Source organism: Pundamilia nyererei, unplaced genomic scaffold, assembly GCF_000239375.1.
Source record: "Pundamilia nyererei isolate P.nyererei 1_Seehausen unplaced genomic scaffold, PunNye1.0 scaffold00395, whole genome shotgun sequence".
NCBI classification, from domain to species: Eukaryota; Metazoa; Chordata; class Actinopteri; order Cichliformes; family Cichlidae; genus Pundamilia; species Pundamilia nyererei.
Window position 1 is genome coordinate 93,811 of NW_005187796.1, and position 21,254 is coordinate 115,064.

Below are 21,254 nucleotides of genomic sequence, written 5' to 3' on the forward strand. Positions count from 1 at the left end.
ACAAGGGCTGGCTTTGTGAGTTACACAATCTCAGCTGCAGTTGTATTTGTTGTATCATTGTCAGTTGAAGACAAGTCTCTCCGGGATGGTGAGACTCGGGTGTGTTACTGCTTGTGCTACGCCTCAGCTAGCTGGATACTTTATAGCCAAATGCTACACACTAAATGAGTTGTATATAGTACTGTATGATTTATTGAAAGATAGCATATGAGGCAGAAATTTAGTTTGTACAATTCTAATGAGATTGAAAGTCAGCCTGAACTCTCTTAGGGAGCTTTCTTGTCATTTCTTTAAGTAGTTGTCAGGAATAGTTCTCCACACTTTCTGAAGGACATTCAAAGCTCTTCTTTGGATGTTGGCTGCCTTTTGTTCTCTTGTCTGTCAAGATGATCCCACACTGCTTCAATAATGTTGAGGTCCGCACCCTGGGGAGGCCAATCCATGACTGACAGTGTTAAATTGTATTTTTCTATCCAGGTATACTTTTACTGTATTGGCAGTGTTTTAGGGATCAGTGTCATGCTGAAAAGTTAAAATGTTGCCAATCAAAAGCTTTCCATATACTATTGGGTGTTGGATGAAAATCTGAATGTTCTTCATTCATAATTCAATCAGTTTTGACAAAATCTCCAACACCACTGACTGAAATGTGGCCTCAAACTATATTTACAGTGTACACTCATGTACTGTTATTCCTCTCTCCTGACATGCTGATGTCAATTTGAACCAAAAATTTCTAATGTGGATTCATCACTCCATATGAACTGTTGGCACTTATTTTCAGTTCTTGTGTAATTTGGCATACCTGAGACTTTTCAGACTCCATGTTTCCCTTCCTTGAGAATTACTTCTTGACAGCCATCCCTCCACTGAGACCATTTCTGATGAAACTTGTCCAGTTTCCCAGTTTCCTCTTTTACAGCTATAATACACACCATGTTTTCAGCTAATCACTCACTTGTTGTTGAAAAATTGTATTTTATGGCTGTCAAATTTTTTGACAGATTCAACTAAAGGAATGGGAACAAATTATGTATATTATTTCTAACCTAGGTTGCCTGTTATGTGTAGACCCAGCACTGCTTTATTGCTTGAGTTAGATGCCTTTTTAATGATTGAATAATTCATAGACCAGTGCTAAACTGCTTCAAAAACAAAAAAAAACATTCCCCTGAAAATGGTCAGGTACAAAGACTGGACTGGAAATAAGTGAAAAAGCTGCTAGTGTCCAAAGAAAAACTTTGAAAGACCTTCAGAAAGTCTGGAGAACTGTTGCTCGAGACCACTTTTAAAAAATTACAAGAAAATCTGGCTTCTTAAAAACAAAATGTAAAGAAATGAGGGGTAATTTTTGCGCTGTACTGTGTACTTTACATGCATCTCGGTGTCATTTACCCAGCTGCAATCAAAACGAGAGAGAGAGTTCTGGTTCATTCTCATGGCAAAATGAAATGATTGAAGCAGAAGATGTTATTTGCTCTGGCATGAGGGCAAAGAAATCTAGCAACAAAATAAACTAGATGTTGTTGAGCTAAACCCTTCTAGAAGAGCATGGGTTTATGATGTTTCTATATGACTGTGCAAAAATGTAGCTGGACACTTCTTTATGTGTGCGCATACCACATCAGGCTATTTTGCTACCAGATCCTAGTTCATGTGAAAGATCAGATGATCACAGAGCATCACAGAGCTTGTAGCCTTTCTGGTCCCATACTTCTTGTTTGTGGTCAGCTACAACAAACAGCCTAGTGTCATGATGATGTCAGTTTGGCTACAACCCAGGGCTAATCAGCTTCCCCCCCTCTTTGTTGTTTCATGGAGCTTTCAGAAGGCTTACAATTTAGCAAGAAGTGATTTACTGCAGCCCAGCACACTCTGAAATTCCTCTCTGTATTCCTCCTCACATGTGTAGATTGTTTACGGAGAAGAGGAATTCTAGAGGGATGGCGGTCCGCAAGGGGCTTGGTTGCTATGGTTACTAACCCCTGAGCTGGGTTCCATTTAGCAGGAAGGAAGCTAAATTATTTGCAGACAGAAATGAGAAAGCTCATGTAAGGAAAGTGTAATGAGTGAAAAACCTGTCAGTGTGATATTTGCCCTTTAAAAAAAAAGTTCTTTCAAGTCTCCTGTTTAGGAGAAATTGGATGACTAAATTTCAAACATTTGTTTTAATTGAGTTGGTGATGAGAGAAGTATGCAGGTATGTAATACCAATTATATAGAAACACAATACAAGGTTATGCAATTTAAAATTTTGGAGTGCAAAAAGGTTTTGCACTCCAAATTTTACAAATCTTTTTTTTTTTCTTTTAAAAAGTATCTTGATTATTAATTAAGAAAAATCAAAATTGGTTAAAAGATATAGTGTGAATGTTAAAGAGGGTTAGAGGTAGTGTTATATTTCTAGTTGAACAGAAGTAAAATGTAGCGTCAACTGAAAATATTACTTGAGAAAATACTTGTTTATATTTCACTGCTGTCTTTAATGAGATGTCAGATAAGTACATTTCAACATGTTGCCATATCTGTTATATTTAATAGCTCATACTTTAATACCTTTTAGAAATTTTGTTAGATTTCCTTATAAAAAATTTTAAACTGATGAGAATGTGTTTCAGAAAAATGAGTTACTGTTGTTTTGTTTTTTAAACAGGCTAAGCTCCTGATCTGTTGTTTTCATATGAAAAAGTATCAGTGAATGATTTATTTATTTTTTATTCATGAGCCAAAATATAAGTGAAATCACCATTTAGGATCACTTGCAGTGTATTTCTTTGTCTGTGAATCAATAAACAATAATATTTACATATAATATGTGATACATTCCTATGGCATTACAGCAATTTTTTTTTCTTGGTTAAATATGCATGGTCAGCTTGTAACAATGAATATAGTTATTTATGTCAGTGCTTTCCTGCAATATTAAGGCCAGAAGAAAAGATAAAGGTGCGACATTTTGCTTAACTTTCTTATTTCTGGGAAATTACTGGGATCTATGGAACCATTTTAAACTGAACGAGTGAAATGCTTTTTTTCTGATATTCTTCTAATGCCTGTATTCTTTTTGTTATCTTTCAGACCACATTAACAGAGGTGCAATTCGGACCAATGAAGTTATTTAAAGACCCACTTCAGGTATCGTAAAACAATAACTAACATGACTGACGCTCCTGTGCTTGAGTGTTTGAAGGCCTTCCGCGAACAACACGAGTGCTCCAGGAAAATATTCATGTCCATTCATTAAGAAGCTTTTAGCTAAGTTGTAAAGCAAAACTTGGTGTGACTGTGAATATTTGGTGGAGTTGTTTTTTGCATTTTAGTATTTAAAAACTTTTGCTTGGAGTTTGGTGGAAATTCTTAAACACCCCACAGCATGTCCCATGCAAAGATTGGAAAAGAGGAGAGATGGGCATTAAAACTGTTAATGGGCCTATTGTGTGCAGTACACCCCTGGGTTGTCAAGGCAACAAGGCCAAACATTTGTGACGAAGAGCATACCATAATGAACAATGCACATTATGGAACAGCTGCACAGAGGGTCCATGGACCGGTTTCATCGCTGCCGACATTCTCAGATGTTCAGTGGGTCATTATACAGTTCGTGTGCGTTCCCTCGCCATATGTCGCTGCTGTTGTATAAAACCTCAGAAACGTCAAGCTTTCAGCCATTTACGCAGTGTGGTGTGGTCTTTTTGTTTGTTTTTGTTTCTTCAGGGGTTTTGACATTTATTTTATTGTTTTTATTAGATTTGTTTAAGCAGAAATAAGAATTTACTGTCGTTCTACCCAGTAGAACATACACGGATTATGAAAAGAGGATAAAGTGAAGTGGCTGCAGAAATGCCTTAAAACTGCATTTTTGCTAGTAGCTAGCAGGGGGCAACTCATCTGGTCCCAAAAAGTAATTGTCCAGTTGTATAGAAGGTTTTACAGTCGCATGATGTATATCTGTCCGCCATCTTGGACGTATGACAGTGTAGGATCTCCAGCCACATGGGCCTAGAGACTGATCGTGACCCCCTGATGGCGGAAAGCTAGGGAATAATTTATGTTTGCCAGTTGGCGAAGAACCACCTATGATTGCTTTGGTTGCTAGCATGTTGCAATAGTTTGCATGGAAGACACTGATTTGTCTGCAAACACTTGCCAACTACTCTTCAGGCAGTAGTGAAACTGAAAAGTGTGACACAAACCTTGAAACATGTTTGCTGCAGTGCTGAGGCACTGTTTTTAATGTGAAGGCAAACATTTCCCATTTCGGGTTTCTATTTTTTGCTACTGCTCTGCTAGTGGTTAGCAAGTGTTTGCAAATAAGTCTGCATTTCTTATGCAAACTACAGGTGATCACAGAAATCTGCTAACAGCCAAAGCAATAAGATTGAGGTTTTTGGTGCTGCACCTAAGGTGCAACTAAGTTTACCTAGCAACATTTAAGGAAACCCCTGTAACTGTTGGTTGCAATGACGCCATGCAGGAAATCTCTATAAGAAAGCGCTCAAAAAATGTATTGATGAAATAATGAAATGATATTCTCAGTTGCTAGTAAATCATGGCTCTGCATACAAAAGAATACAAGGTTAAGCTATGTATGCTTTAGGGTGTGGCTACAAGATCAGAGTGAACCTGCATTGTCCCCAGGCTTCTTAGTCAGAGTCACCCTGTGCTTGTCACACCCTCTTTTAAAAGGCCAAAATGGAGATGACTAAAGGACTCATGTCGAAGCCTCAGACATACCGCATGAATGAAAATAGACTAGTTGCACAGCTGGGGCATAGCATGTAACATGGTGCATTTTTACAAAAATAAAATTGCAACAAATTCTCATAACAGTGATGGTTTGAAGGTGCTGGATATATTAGAAGTCGTGCATTGTAATGACACATATAAGTACACAGACTGCTTCATTGTCTGATGCGCTCCACAGTGACCACAGTAGGAAAGCGAGGTAGAGAGATATCCCCTTCCTGTTTTTGTCACTCACAGCTGATCCTGTCATTCCCTCCTCCTCTCTGCTCCTCCTCTTTTCTCGCGGTCCACAGGATCTGGCCGGGCCCTCTGTTTTCAACAATGATGTTTTCTAGACTGAGTGATCAGACTCTGCCAAACCGCTCACTACCCCCTTCAAACTATTTTTTCCCCTCTGGATGTCATTGTCTGTCTGCTACTTTCTCTTTCTGGTACATCTGACTCTTTGGAGCATGAGCAGGGTATCCTGATTTTCAGAAAAAAAATTTCTTTAAATGTCCTTTAAGATTAGGGATTTTATTTTTCCCTATCAGCTGTAACTGGTTTTGTTATTATAAGCAAGGCATATCTGTCTAGGCCCAGGAAGAATCCCCTAAGCAGACCTTATCGTGGCCTATATTGCCCCGTTCTTCCAGCTCTGCAGGAATGTTGACTTTTCTACCAACATCCCAATGTGGAATTCTGATCTAATTCCCTGTGCGTACCGAACATAGCTCTAGGATTCAGAGGTGATGTATTTATGACCCGGACACTTAATGCCGCTTGTAGGAAAAATGCTCACATGAGAAATATGGCTTGGATTGGCAACACCTCTCTCAGACATAAGGACTCAGTGCTTCGAGCCTGAGGCTATGTTTTGCTACTTAAATAATGCCATGCCAATTGTCAGCATGAATGAGAAAGACAACTGTCCAAACAGCCAATCCTCTATCCCCTCATTGTGTGGAGGACAGAGCTTCTACTTTTCTCAGCAAAATCAGGTCTTTGTATCCTAACTCAACCTTACAGGTGTGATGCAAACTTAAAACTGCAGAACAAGCTTTCTTTTCTTTACGTTCACACTGCTCCCTGCCAACAGTTGGAGATGACGTCTGTTTGAGAGGGTGACTCATGAATCTACTCTTAGTGCGGCACTGCTCTTGGAGGCAGGCCTAATGCTCTGGTCCAGTATTTGCGCATGTAATGGGGTTATTTGAAAGTACGGTGGCAGAGAGAGAGAGAGCCTATTCTCAGGTTTGATGATAGCAGCAGCAGCTCGTTGGGCCACAGCCTTGGCAGACTGGTGGAGGGGCCCACAGCCAGTGAAGGCCACCGGGATTAATTGTGCTATAGCTCATGGCAGCAGACAAGAAAATCTCATGCATCTGAGTACAAGCTGATCAATCAGGGCCTACCCACTGGAGACCTGAGGTCACACTGCAGGCTGATTGTGGTCATTTGCATGTGTCATTCAAATGTGACAGTGATGTTTTGACAATTCGGATCCCAAATCCCTGTAGCCATTTTTTTATTTTTTGCTACAGAACTGATGATATAGGGCCAGGGTACATCATTTGTGATTAATCTAATTTCCTTAATGGAATCACAACTTCATAACGATTTGCACGGGACTTCTCCAGGGTTGTGCAATAAATATTTTCAGATTCCTTTTAATAATGCAGCTACTCTGTAGTTGTCACACATCCAACCAGTAGAGCATAATTTCATAGACTCACTTTGTTAAAAAAAAAAAAAAAGACTGATTATATGATTCAACAGAATCATTATCACAATTCTTTAGGTCAGATGTTTGAGTGCCACAGTAGATTTAGTCCATATACTTTATATAATGGTATTGTCCTAATTACTCCCTTACTATTTGGATAATATCAATTACTAGTAAAAAAAAAACAAAACCCAAAAAACCCCAATAATATTTGAATCCATCATGGCGTCACTCAATGGTTTTTGAAGTTCTGTTCCAAAACCTTGAGGGTGGCACTATGGCTGGCACCACCTTACTTTTAGAACCAGGACTGACAGCCACTTCTCGGTCCTTAATGTTTCGTAAATATAAGCCACGATGAATTTTACACAGCAGAGATGTTTAATAAGTGTCCGGCACTTTAATGTAGACTTATCATTTACCCACCGAAGGTTGCCACTTGCGCACTTTTGTCTTTGTTGTCCATGCTAGCAAACCGAGTGTAAAATCTGTTTGCATACATCATTTCTTACTTAGGAGACTCTTTTAATGTGTTCGTTTTTATCCCTCCTCATTTATTATTCCACTGGAATATTAACTGTGGTACTATTAGATGTCTTTTATATTACGATATGTGCTTAGCCGTGTCTCTTTTGCAGGTACTTTTAGTTTTTGCCAAAGAGGATAGTCAGAGTAATGGCTTCTGCTGGGCATGCGAGAAGGCCAACTTCAGGTGCAGCATGGCGCGAACGCCGGAGTCGGCTCTTGAATGCTTCTTGGAGAAGCATCATGACCTCGTCATCATTGACCACAGACATTCCAGACACTTTGACGCTGAAGCACTATGCCGGTAAGCAAGCTCTCCCATCATCTGTTTCTTTGAGTGATGCGGTGTAGTGATCTGCAGCTTTGTTTTGTCCAGTATACCCGCACAGCTCTTTGCAGATGGTCAAGTATCTATTCCTCTTGCCATTTTTTTTTTTTTTAAAGCTAGATGTCATTTAGCATTATTGGTGATATGAACATTGATACTTTTAAGCTGAGCTATCAGTGATTGACCAGTCAGGAGTTGAGTTTGCATTCAAATATCACTACCTCGTAAACTGTGACCATTTGTTCGGGCCATTACTTTCTGAGCCACTGACTTATTGCTATTTTAGCTGTTTATACCCAGTTTCCACTAGCTTCACATCATTTACACCTCTTTTTTTTAATCAACTTTTTCCATTACATTTTTGCAGACTGTTTAGACATGCTTTGTAAATTGTTTTTATGCACTTTAGATCGTAGGACCTTAGAGCGAGATAAAGTTGTGCATATAAATTTACTTAATCACGCTGTGATTTTTGTTTTAACCAGCACAGCTGAAGTGAATTTGTTAGTGGCTGTCCTCTAAGGGCTGTGACTGAACAATTATGGAACTACTTTTCATGTGTTACAGTGCATTTGGTACAGCACTGGTGATTATGACTCCATGTGGGGGTAAATGGCCAGCTCACTTTGGGTTCCCCGGCTACCACTGCGTGCTACCTAGTGGAGTCATGTCACTGAGAAATGAGCAGTGACTGCCTATACCACTCTCTATCTTTAGCCTCTGCTCAAACCAAAAACACATTGACAAACATTCATTTGCCCTGCCCAGCGTGTATGTTAACCCTATTCATTTTGGCCGATCCATATGTTCGGTGTACACGGGAACTAAAGGGCCTTTATGACCACTGGCTGGGGAAAACCACAGGCGGATGAGTGGCCCTGTACACTGCATTCTTTCAGAGGCCTCTGCCCGCTCATAGAGCTCCACCAGTGGGCTCTGCCTGCCTGCGAGAATCGGAGCGTGAAAAACTGAAAAATACATTGATTTGATGCCATGGGCTTTTCCACCAGCCTGCTTACCAGCTAAAAGGCTCCCTCTGTTTACATTCAGGTCAATTAGAGCAGTAAACTCTTCAGAAAACACTGTGATAGTCGCCGTTGTGAAAAGGTATGTAATCTCTTTCTTCCTTTTCGTCACTGTTTGAAATGATTGAAAATGCTTGGCATGGAGCAGGTCCGTGTAACCCTCTGATGTTCTTTAAACAACTGTTTGTCTTGTCGATGTTTCGGTGCTTACACGTGCTCTCCTTTTAAGGCCAGACAGAGAGGAAGCCTCTGTGATGCCACTGATCAATGCTGGCTTTAATAGGGTGAGTGACTCTGTCTTTAAATGTGTGTCTTCTACCAAATGCGTGCGTATTGATGTACTGATGCGTTTTAATCTATCGGTATATAAGGCCGGAGTCCAGATTTGGACTGTGCATGAATTGCAAGTGGGATTTCTTTTTTTGCCTTTTACCTGTGTTGCTCTGACTCTCAGAGATATGTGGAAAATGCCAATATGATGGCCTGCTACAATGAGCTGCTACAGTTGGAGCATGGAGAGGTGCGGGCACAGTTCAAATTGAGGTGAGTCACGCCATATCGGTGTGATGTCCTGTGCTGTAGTTAAATACACAGTGCCCTTATTTAAATGCTCATGCACTGAGAGCAAGGCATCGGAAAGAACATGCTGACTTTCAATCCCAGTTTTAACTCCTGCTACATTTTTCTTGAAAGTTGGTAAATGTTAAGCTACTTTTGCATTTCTTAACAATAATTCTGGTGCTGTTGTGTCTCTACACAAGGGCTGGCAATGCTATTTTCACAGCTCTAGAACAAAGCCAAGAGGCCATAGAGATCACTTCTGAAGATCAAGTTATTCAGGTGGGCTTTTGATAAACTTTTGCTTCTAGCTCAAATTTTGTCTCTCTCTCTCTTTTCCTGAACTTCCCTTCCGGTTTCTTCCTTTCACAATCTCTCCTGTTTAAGATCCTGTTTTCATTCCTGTCATCTGAATGACCCATAATACTATAGCCTGTGTTCTCATATTTACATATACAGTAGTATGTGTAGTATGTGCGAAGGTCTCGAGCTACCCCTCATTTGTTTATATTTTAATTCCAAGAATCCAGACTTTCTTGTATTTTTTTTAAGTGCTCTTGAGCAGTAATTCTCCAGGGTTTTTGAAAGTTATGGATACACATACTGGACAACTCAACATCTAAAAAATTAAAATTATGTCTATAGGAACTTTGTTACTTGCAGCCTGTTGCAAAAAATAGATAATTTGTTCCAGTTTCTTTAAATTAATCTATGAAAAATGCTAAAGATTACATCATTTGACAGACATATTACTTTTGCACTAACAGGGTGATTCCCAAAGACCTATAAACCAAAGATTTGGCTTACCTTGGCATGGTGTGCAGTGTTTCCTTAGAAAAATTGAGGAAACTCAATAAGTAGAGGAGAAAGAAAGAAGAAGGCCTAAAAGAAAAGGCTACAGCAGATGGACAGTATCTAAAGGTCATGTCCTTTAGAAAAGGCAAAGACGAAATCTATTTTTCAAGGGGGTAATAATAAGTCATAAATAAACATATTATAATTATGATTATAAAAGGCCATTCTTAAAGGAGGGAAATGGGAGGGAAAAAAATTAACCAAGAACTGGACTGAAAATCAGTGTTTATAGAGTGATCAATCAAATTTTGACATCTTTGATTCAACGTCAGTATGGGTGGAGGATGTCAGGAGGTACAACAGTCTGTGACTACAGCCATTTCAGTCGGTGGTGTTGGGATTCTTGTTAGACTTGCTGGATTTTGTTCCACCGTACCATATCATCTGCCATGGTCTGTCACAGCGAATAATGACAATGATGCCAAACACACTACCAGTGTAGTAAAAGCATACCTGGATAGAAAAACAGAATGGAGCGCTATCAGTCATGGATTGGTCTCCCCAGAGCCCAGATCTCAACATTGGATCCAAAGGGAGCCAACGTTCAAAGAAGAGCTTGGAATGTCCTTCAAGAAGCCTGTAGAACTATTTCTGAAGACTATTTAAAGAAATGTTTGCCTAAGAGTTCAGATTGTGTTGAAGGATAAAAGGTGGTCATACCAAATATTGACTTTCAGCCTCATTAGAACTGTATAAACTCTGTTTTTCCCTTTATATACTGTGTTTCCATGTATGTTTGCACAGGTTTCAATAAATTGCTCCACCTGTTTCACTTTTTTCCTGGCAAAATATAAAGAAATTGGGGTTGCTCAAGACTTTTGTATCTTGTATCAGTAGAGGTAGTGGTCTTAACTCATGGTCCATCTTTTAAACAGCAGACAACAGTCTCTTGTTGCCTCTCCTTGACAGTATGTGAATCCTGCCTACGAGTCCATTATGGGCTACCAACAAGGCGAGCTAATAGGGAAGGAAATAATAGAAGTGCCTAAAAGTGAGAAGAATAAGCCTGATCTCCTTGAAACGATAAACTCCTGCATACGCAAAGGAAAGGTAAAGTGCATTTATCAAATCGTTTTATCGTTCGCATCTCACATTTCAGGTCATACACATTTTTTTTTTAATGTAGTTTACTTCATCACAGACTTAATTTCATCAGGCAATATGTGAGGAGCTTTTTTTCTGATTTGGTTATACATATACAGTTTTGGCATGTCATGTGTGTGCTGTAAGTCTGCACCACTGGTCATCCAGTACCTCCGTTTCATGTGCATAAGAGCAGCGGTTGATGCCTGTGCTGTAATCTCACTACACAGAGAGCGAAGGTCAGTCGCAGACAGGCTAACAGCAGGAAGGGTCTTTTCAAGCTACTAAGGTAGTCTGTGGGGGGGGTGTGACATGAAACAAGAGCACTGGACTCCAGGAGCGTGCCCCTTCCCCATTAAAGCAAGTGGCTGCCATCTGACATACACTGACCCACCTCCCCCCCTAATCTGCAGCGCAAACACCAACCGAGCTCCACACCTATTTATCGGATGTTTTCAAGTCTTATATTTTCAGTTTTTGTGATAAATGGTTAAATAATTGGTCACATGACTTATTTTTATGTTTTCCAGGAATGGCAGGGGATCTACTATGCCAAAAAGAAGAATGGAGACAGCATTCAGCAAAATGTGAAGATCACACCTGTAATTGGGCAGGGAGGGTGAGTGGATGTTTTGGAAATCTTGCTCCTGTAGTCTGATTTAATGTAAATGACCTGTTCAGCAACAGAATGATTACACTGTAATGATTATTGAGTTTAGGTTTCTCTTTTGTGTTAATATGCTTTTGTCTTTCACAGAAAAATCAGACACTATGTGTCTATCAACAGGCCTTTAAATGATAATAATAAGGTGAGATGTGTTTCTAGTTGTTAATGAAGAATGATGTGAGCTTTTCGCTTTTCATCATGTTGCTTTTCCACTCTGTCCATGCAGACTGATAAATCCAGTGAACGTGTGCAGGCAGAGTCTCAGACAGGTGAGGTCCATTAAATGCTGACCATATCCTCCGTTCAGTTAAAATTTGTGCCAGAAGGTCACACAAGGTTTGATGATTTGATGGCCAAGCTGCTGGTCATTAGAAAGATCAACATACAGTGCTTTTTTTTTTTTTTTTTTTTTTTTTTTTTTTTATAAGAATACATGCATTTGGGAGTTTTGTGAAGTCTTACTTTGGAAATATTTTAGCAAATATATTGCACCATGCCAGCAAAAATTATTGCTTTCTATAATCACAACCCAAACTTTAAACCTTAGATTAACAGAGTGTGCAGTCCTGCTTTATCTAGCTGAGAAATATCTCACGAGGAATGATTGTTTACCTTGAAAAGGTCATTCATATTTTCACTTTCTCTCAACTGGACTATTGTTCCTCGTTGTGTTGTGGACTGAAGTGTAAGGCCAATTCACAGCTGCAACCGATATCAAAATGCAGCAGCTTGACTTCTGACAGGCAAACAAAACGGGGATCATATCGTTCCTGTGCTGGCGTCACCAGCTCACTGCGAAAAATTGATTTTGAAAATCTTCCTTCTTGTCTGGGAAGCCTTACAGCTACAAGTAAAAGTTGGTGAACTCTTTCAGATTACTGGAAAGTGCAAGTGACATTTAGCATACAGACAAACGGGGGGAAAGTTCCTACTGTTGATAAATTCAAATAAAATTCAATGATAATTAATGAAATAAACAAACAAGAGGGTGCTATCCAAAAGCACTTTCTGTGTAGCTAAAACATGATGAGATCTTTTCCCCTGATAGACTACTGTTGATCTAAAACAGTTTACAACCCCATCAACAAGCTACACCATTTTCTTCATTGCCTTAAAAACACACACTTCTTTTTTCTGTTGTTATTTCAATTATATTTGCATGTTTGAAATAAAATTATATCTTTTTTTAAAATGGATAAAAGTACAGATTTCTACATACTGAGAAATTTCTTCCTCTAACCAAAGATCAGTCATATTCCTGCCACATCTCAATTTTGTCTGCCTGCATTTGCTAATGAAAGGTGTTTTCTTCTCCCCAGACATACAATCCAGTAAGCACAAAGACCGGAGGAAAGGCTCTCTGGATGTAAGATCCACAACATCTCGAGGGAGCGATGGTGAGCGTGAAAGGAGACAGATGATGGAAACTCTGGGCGTTTCGTGTCAGCTTATGAAACATTCCCTATTGTCTGTTTACATCAATTGTTGATTGGATACACACACAAACACACTAATTAGAAAGTGGTTGGGGAAAACTGCTGCCTACCTAACTTGTGCTTGAACTACACAACTTTCACAGTTTGCTGAAAATCAATGTGATTTTTTTTTTCTCTCTTCTTCTTCCAGGGAGCTCACAGCGAAGGCACTCGTCAATGGCTCGTATCCACTCCATGACTATAGAGGCTCCCATCACTAAGGTGGGTACATTTCCTTCCTTGTCCCTGTCAGCCTCCATCATATGATTAGCACTTTGTTTTGATGTTTTGGATCTCATGACTGAACTCTTGGATTATAGAAATTGCCTTGACTGCCATGAGCACTTTTTGAAGAGCTACCAGCACTGAGTGTAGAGGTCACACACACTATGTTAAGAGTAGACAAGCTGATAAAATACCAGATTTTATACACAAGACACTAAAGCATGTTGGACGGGAATGACCTGCTGTTTTACTGGTTTACTGGTTTATGCCGTTTGCAGGCTGGATAGTCGGAACAGAAAAAGTCCCCAGGGATGGGTCATATGACACACTGCTGTTCCTCTGCTGTATCATTTGACTGTGTAGTCAGTCCCTGTAGGCGTCATCCTCACCAGAATAAAGCGCTGATAGAACTGCGGGTACTGTGTGTGTTTATATGTGTGTATAAGCGAATTAACTGGAACTTCTGTTCTTGCACATGTTTGCTGACCTCGCCCATAGGTGCCCATTGCTAAAGCCGCCTCAACCTTCTGAGTAGAAATGAAAATATCTCTGCTTTTGAACTCCTATTTAAATACTAATTTACTTAAAGAAACATTTTGATATTGTACTGTTATTAGTTACTGAGCAGGAGCAGGTCATACAGACATATGAAAAAGAAAGTACAACCTTGACAGAGGGTGTACTATGTATCAGGAGATAAAGAATTATCTGTTCCTCAGCAGGTTTTGAAATTTGGTAAACACAACCCCAGATGGAAAACAAAACGTGACATATTAGATGGTAGCGGTATTTATTTAACAAAAACTAAGCCAAAATGCAGAAGGTTGCATGTGAAAAACAAAACAAAAGAAAACCTACATGCATGCTTACTTCTTACACAGGAAGATTGAAGTCCCAGTTTTGGCGGTTTACTGGTCTGGAGCATTCAGGTGTGCCAAAGATGAAAGACATCCGCAGTGATTGTAGAGAAGCAATTGTTGCTGCTGTGACGCTACATTGTGTATTATAGCTAGAGGAGTGCGCTGGTAATCTGCGAAACTGATGTTTGTTTGGTTTTTATTGTTTTTATTTTTTACAGAGGATCCATTTACTTTTCACAAATAAACAAAATTTGTACATTTCCAATGAGTCATCTAGCTGTATTTGTGACCCTTTTTTCTTTCCAATTTACACGTGTGTATGCCTGAAACTACAAGGGACAGAGCCTTTTTAGTCTGGCCCCAGAGGCTTTCAAATGGCCCAAATAAAGTGATGCTAGTTTAACGTGCATTGTTTGAAACACACTTTTATTGGAGAATTTATGATTATTTTGAAAGAATTTCTTTATTTTATTTGTACTTGGTTCAACGTACATGTCATTAATAATCATCATGTTTACAGGGGGACTTTTTACCTCTCCTCCTGTATATACTACATCATAATAATAATAATAATGACGATGATAATACTTATAATATTTCATTACACAGGTAATCAACATCATTAATGCAGCACAGGAAAGCAGTCCTATGCCTGTTGCTGAGGCCTTGGATCGGGTACTGGAGATCCTAAGGACCACTGAGCTCTACTCTCCACAGCTGGGAACCAAGGATGAAGATCCCCACACAAATGACCTTGTAGGCGGGCTGATGACGGTAAGTCGCAGATCCTTTAACAAGTTTGAAACAACCTGTTTCCTCCATCTGCCAATGAATCAGTTCCTATATGACGACTCTTGAATAGCCAGGATGCCTGCACTATGAATGCCCACGATGTGGTAACGTAAAAGTAAGCATTTTGGGAACGTCCTTGAATGTGGCCCTCTTATTTTTGCAAATATATCAATTCGTATTTTGGGAGACGGTAAGAGAGCGGGAGGCAAAAAGCGACTCACAGACAGCAATGGTGAAGAACAGAAGTAGAAAGAGTGCCAAGTTGGCAGTCTTGGCAACAACCCCAGAGGAAGTGTTAGATTGTCCTTTGTGCTCCTGTAGGCTGGAGAGGAAAGCCCACCCCACCCTTTCTTTCTCCCCCCGCTCCCTCCCTCTCTCTCTCTCTCTGTCTCTCTCTCTCGCTGCACACATGAACCTTTTCCTCTCGACTCCACAGGCCTGGAAACATCCTGTTCTTTGGATCCGATGAATAAGCATGGCTTTACTTATATATGTCCACTGCGGAAACACAAAAGCATAGAGGTGTTGGTCCTTCGCCAAAAAGATTTATTCTGCATAGGTGATAAAGTTAATGGAATCCGAAAACCATGAGGTGTCTGTGATTAGAAGATTATTTATACACAATCGTACTGGTTTATGAGGTGCCTAGCTGAATTTGTGCTTTGCTGAAATGATAGGTGTCCAGTTTGTTACGGTGAACGGGATGCTGGCTCTGAACTTAAACCGCCCAGTGAACATTAAGAGAGGAGCTGTCATTTTTCTGGGTGAAGAAGTCTTAAAATAGCCAGCATGTAGCAGAGGCAACGCCACCATGAGACAATGCGGGGGTCAAAGATGAGCCAGTCTCCTCTTCCTTTTTCACTTGTGAAGTAAACATTTCACTGTGTGACACACACCCATGGACTCGCCAACACCCAGTAGATATATCTAGCATGGGAATGACTGGATGATAGAAGTCAGTAATTTTCATTGCTGGCGAGTTGGAGAAAGAACTTGAAAGTTGATGTTCATAATGTTATAGATGAATTCTTTTGTGTTGTTTTTTTTAAATTATTATTTTCCATCAATGTGTCGATCGTGCCTTTGTCGGCCATGCTGACTTTGGCTGACTTGGGAAATTTGAAATATAGTTGAGCAGAGACAGACCAACTGCTACAAAGTGATGGACAACAGGTGAACGGCTTTATATGTAGATAGGGCTCAAGGTGCTATGGCGACTCAGGCTTTGCTTTGAGTTGCATGGCTGTCCTGTTAACGAGCAGGGAAAGCCAGCTGATCCACATTGTGTCCAAAATGTCATGGCAGTCCATTCAAGAGCTATTTATAATATTTGTAAATTACCTTTCAAATTCTTAACACACAGTGTGTTCAGCACAGCTGGTACAAATCACAGTCCTAGCAGAGCCGGATCATTACGCTTCTCACCACGTGTTTGATTATTTGGGTGATGAAGTGTTACCCCACTGATAAGCTCCATTTGCTATCACAGCATGCATCAATGCCCAGAGGAAGACAAATGTCATGATGAAATCATTCGATGCAGATTATCGGACCTGCGAACATAACTTATCACAGTGTTATTTCTGACTCGGTCAGTTCAGAATATGTTTCTCTTTTGACTGTGTATTGGTGTCATTAATAAGCTCAATTTGGCCATGTCATCCCTCTTTGTGCGAGTGGGGAAAGTGGTGTGAACTGTCGGCTTAACATGACCTTTAAAACATTGTGTCACCGCAGCACAGATGGAAGAACACTCATAAAGGCAGGAACAACAGGTCTATTTCTACATTTGTCATTTTTTCTTCTTTCTTTTTTGCACTTCCTTAAAGAGCTGTTGAGACCAATCCAAAATCCAACCACCTGCTTCTTATTTAAATCACATTAAATGCAGGTGATAGCTGACGTTCATCTTTTGAACATGGGTTACTGGGACTGCTGTTTTGGTTTAATGATTTATTGGCTCTTTAACTACCAAATTAAAATGACTCATAGGTTGTGTGTAGATAATATTACATTTTTAATTAATTAATTTTTTTTATTTACTATTGGCATGGAGATTCCTCCTGACTTGTGGCTCATTCATGTCATTCATGCTGTTTTGTGAGTCGCTAAAAACATCTGTGATGGCTGAATCCAGATGTTCAGGCTGATCTGGCACAGATTTCTTTAAAGTCCGAGCGTGTGTGTGTGTGTGTGTGTGTTCGTTCCAAATGGCTTAATTTTCAAAGATAACTTTTATATAACATCTAATGCAAGCGTAAACTCAGAGCATCCTAAGAGTTTCACTCTCCAGATAATTTTGACAGTACGCCGCAGCATTTATTATAGAGGTGATGCTGGTGCTCCTGACAATGAGCTGAAGTCTTCAAGTTGCGCTCTGAAGAAAGCTAAAGGATGGATTTATTCATTCTGTGCATGCATTTTTTCAACTCTTTCTCTCCACCTGCAATCCCTAAAGCTCTTTGTTTCTGGTTTTCAGGATGGTTTACGCAGGTTGTCAGGAAATGAATACATCTTTTCCACCAAACGTGAGTTTACAAAATGCATAATGCAATTGTGACACAGAGTACAGATTTTTCATTACATTTTCTTTCCAGCTTGGGTGTATATTATATATTTTTGTACATTTTGTGTATTTTGTATCTTATATTGTTCAACTGCCTGAATCTCTAAAAAAAAAACAAAAAAAAACAACAACATCCAGTTCCCTTCTTCCCTTTCCTCTTCATTTGAATTCCTCCTTTGTCATGTCTTCCTTTTCCTCACAGAGCCCCACCATCTCCCCAGTCACCTGACAACTCCTCTGTCGTTAAACGACATCCCCCCTCGAATCGCCCAGACCATGGAGAATGAGGACTCTTGGGACTTTGACATTTTCAACTTGGAGGCGGCGACCCTGAAACGGTGAGGCTGAACCTGTTTAATGCTGCAGGATTGATTTGTGTGTTTTTTGGGGGGGAAAAATAAAAAGAAGACTCGCGATGACAGCTTGTGTTAAAGTTTCATGTTCAATCATCCCACAGGCCTCTGACCTACTTGGGCCTGAAGATCTTCTCCCGCTTTGGGGTCTGTGAGTTCCTAAACTGCCCTGAAGCCACTTTGCGCTCCTGGCTACAAGTCATTGAAGCGAACTACCACTCGAGTAACTCCTACCACAACTCTACCCATGCAGCTGATGTCCTGCATGCAACGGCCTATTTTCTCTGCAAAGAGAGGGTCAAGGTAAATTAATAATGTTAGTTTTAAAAAGTATATTACAAATTAAGCTCATATTTCCTAATTACTTGTATCATTTAGAATTAAAAACAATGTTCACTTATGGTTTATTTGAATGATCTTCAGTCAGAACCAGATGCTATAGATGGATAAAATAGTTTTTTAAAGCTTCAGCAGCCTGCCCTACTTTTGTTTGCAAGAGTTCACCATTTCTGATTTTTGGACCCAGACCTCTACAAGTAACTAAATGCTGGAAGGTAACACAGTCAGACAGAAGTCTCAGCACAGTCTTGGGTGTCACTTGTCTTGTCTGAGTCTACTTTATCCTAAAAAGTCTTGGTTTTGTCCATGTGTGTCAGTAGCTCAGTAACTGTTGGGTGATGTGCAGTGGCTAAAGCTGCTTACCAAACAGTCTATTTCTGAACTCAGTGCAGTGATCTTTCATTGGCTTAGCCCATAAACTGTGAAGTTATATCACCATGGTTAATAAATCCCTTGAAATCTGCAGGGTTAGCAGGTTTAAAATCTGTTATGTACTGTTGTATAGCATACTCTTCAAATGTGTTAAATATACCTCAAATCAAAAGTAGAACAAAGCTTAAAAAAAAAAAAAACAACCCAAAAACCAAGTGCTTTAAAGACTAAATGATTTTTGTTTTCTGGCTAGCATTAGACATGAAATGTGTATTGATAAAAGAATAGTGCAAAAGTCTTGAGCCACTCCTCATTTCTTTCTGTTATGCTTCCAAGGAGTCAGACTTTCTTGTGTTATTATTTTTATCGTTATTATTTTATTTATATTTTTACAGCAGCCATATTTTACTCCATTTAACACTGACCTTTGAATCAGCCCAGCATAAAAATGCATCTAGCTTAAGCAATGAACCAGCATTGTGTCCACACGTAACAGACAAGTCAGCAAGCAGTCTGTCACAAAAACAATATTTTTTCCCACTTTTTCAGTCGAATCTATGAAAAATATCAAAGATAACTCAGTTTGATGGACATATAGCTTTTCCTCACCAACACGATGATTCCCAAAGAACTGTTTGCTGAAATGTTCTTAAAAAATGTGAGGAAATTGGACAAATGGGAGGCAAAAGAAGAAATGACAGCCCTAAAAACACTATATAGATGAACAGTTTTTGAAAGTCATGTCTTTAGGAAAGAGGAACCAATCCAGCAAACGATCTGAGAGATAAATCTGAATCCTCAGCTGATTCATTTCCTGCTCACTGAAGTCTCATCAGAAATGGTCTCAGTGGAAGGGTGGCTGTCAAGAAAGCTTTTCCTAAGGAAGGTAAACGGGAAGAAAATTACACCAGAACTGAAATGAAAATCAGTGACCACAGGTCTTAATAAATGATGAATCCAAATTGGAAAATTTTGTTTAAAATTGTTGTTGTGTGTATGGAGGAGGTCAGGAGAGAGGTACAACAATGAGTGTGAACAGCCATCTATAAAACACGGTGGAGGTTCTCTGATGGTTTGGGGCTGAATCTCAACAAATGTTGTTGGGAATATAAAACTGATGGAATTATAAAATCTGAAAATGCTTTCAGATCTACTATGCAAAACCAGCTGGAAACATTGGCTTCATCTTTAGCACACTGCCAGTGCAGTAAAAGCAAACCTGGATAGAAGAACGCACAGTGGAACAATACCAGTCGTGGATTGGACTCCCCAGACCCCAGATCTCAACATTGTTAAAGCAGTGTGGGATCATCTTGACAGAGAACTGAACAAAGATGGAAATGCTTGTTATATAAATGTTATAATAGTAGAAGGTTATACTGTGCCAACTGTTAGTATAGCTTATCATTCACCTGATAACGGTTAGGCTATTCAAATGCCAACCTTTAACTTCATTGGCTTCTACCAACAGCAAAGTCTGGATCCCATTGATGAGGTGGCCGCCCTGATTGCTGCTACCGTGCACGATGTGGACCACCCAGGCCGTACCAACAGCTTCCTTTGCAATGCAGGAAGCGAGCTGGCCATCCTCTATAATGACACAGCTGTACTAGAGAGTCACCATGCCGCACTGGCCTTCCAGATCACCACGAGAGATGATAAGTGCAACATCTTCAAAAACATAGAAAGGTAGGAGATTTATGATGTGGCAGTCTGTGCGCTTGCTTTTACTGCCAGCAGCTCTGTAAAACACCACAAGTTCCCCAAACATAAATGTATTAGGTGTCCAGACTTTAAGCTTTTTCCCTAATAACTGAGTTAAGAGGAGGAATTTTTAGGATGTAGCTACATTTGAAGCCTCAAGGCCTAAATTAGTTATCGTTTAGACAGCTTGATGTCTAGTATAATCTCCTGTCACTGTGTGCTCAAAGGACTAATATTTGCCACACAGCCTTTGCTTGCACAGAGTTGGAAAACTGATTACTAAATTTCTATTTTGGGATTAATTATTTATTTCAGTTTAAGTGAATTTGCTGACTTTTGATCAGATAAACCATGATTCCAGGTATTTTATTTTACGTTTTTTTTGTTTTTGTTTGTTTTGTTGTTGTTGTTTTTGCACGCTCTACAAAATCTTTAGATTTTGCAGCATGCAAGGTCAGGCTCATTATATTTAACATATGGAAGCTCTTTGAGACACGCACATGATCTGAAGTATCATAGGACTTAAGTCTCCTTATGCACTGATGAAAGTGATACTGTGTGTTTGTGTGTGCTGACAGCAGCAGGGTAGTAATGTGATTTGAGCCCCAAAACAGAATAGCTCACATTTGCTGGTCCCCTCCAAGGGGGAAGGTGAACAAAGCATTCATTCATGGCCACTGTCACTGTAGTGAAGGGGAAAACTGTTCACACGGGTTTCCAGGCTATTTACCACACTGTCATCTCACTCTCTTTTTTCACTTCTCCCCGTCTTTCTCTCCCTTACCCACGTGATTCCTGTCCACACTTTCTCTCAAGGAATGAATATCGAACATTACGACAGGCCATCATTGACATGGTGCTCGCAACTGAGATGACCAAACACTTTGAGCATGTCAACAAGTTTGTCAACAGCATCAACAAACCACTGGCTGCTCTGGAGGAGAATGGGGTGAGAATGAAACTGGAACACTCTTAAATGATTTCTAATATAGAGGTCTGGCAGCCTTTCATTTCCTATTTTGAAGATGAGTTTCCGTCCACTCCATAACTGGCAACTTCCCCCCCCCCCCCCCCCC

General features: G+C 39.8%; 1 protein-coding gene across 1 annotated transcript in view; it reads left to right on the top strand.

Annotated features, from left to right (window-relative positions):
• pde8a (phosphodiesterase 8A) overlaps positions 1-21,254 on the top strand; it is a 49,674-nt gene that overhangs the window by 23,383 nt on the left and 5,037 nt on the right. The window contains exons 2-19 of the mRNA XM_005753031.1: positions 3,079-3,135; positions 7,090-7,280; positions 8,355-8,411; positions 8,559-8,613; positions 8,784-8,872; positions 9,091-9,169; positions 10,652-10,792; positions 11,356-11,444; positions 11,583-11,634; positions 11,719-11,761; positions 12,812-12,889; positions 13,119-13,189; positions 14,662-14,826; positions 17,324-17,372; positions 17,613-17,748; positions 17,868-18,066; positions 19,946-20,163; positions 20,995-21,127. Of these exons, the coding sequence (XP_005753088.1) occupies positions 3,079-3,135; positions 7,090-7,280; positions 8,355-8,411; positions 8,559-8,613; positions 8,784-8,872; positions 9,091-9,169; positions 10,652-10,792; positions 11,356-11,444; positions 11,583-11,634; positions 11,719-11,761; positions 12,812-12,889; positions 13,119-13,189; positions 14,662-14,826; positions 17,324-17,372; positions 17,613-17,748; positions 17,868-18,066; positions 19,946-20,163; positions 20,995-21,127 (1,902 nt within the window). The remainder of the gene's footprint in view (positions 1-3,078; positions 3,136-7,089; positions 7,281-8,354; positions 8,412-8,558; positions 8,614-8,783; positions 8,873-9,090; positions 9,170-10,651; positions 10,793-11,355; positions 11,445-11,582; positions 11,635-11,718; positions 11,762-12,811; positions 12,890-13,118; positions 13,190-14,661; positions 14,827-17,323; positions 17,373-17,612; positions 17,749-17,867; positions 18,067-19,945; positions 20,164-20,994; positions 21,128-21,254) is intronic.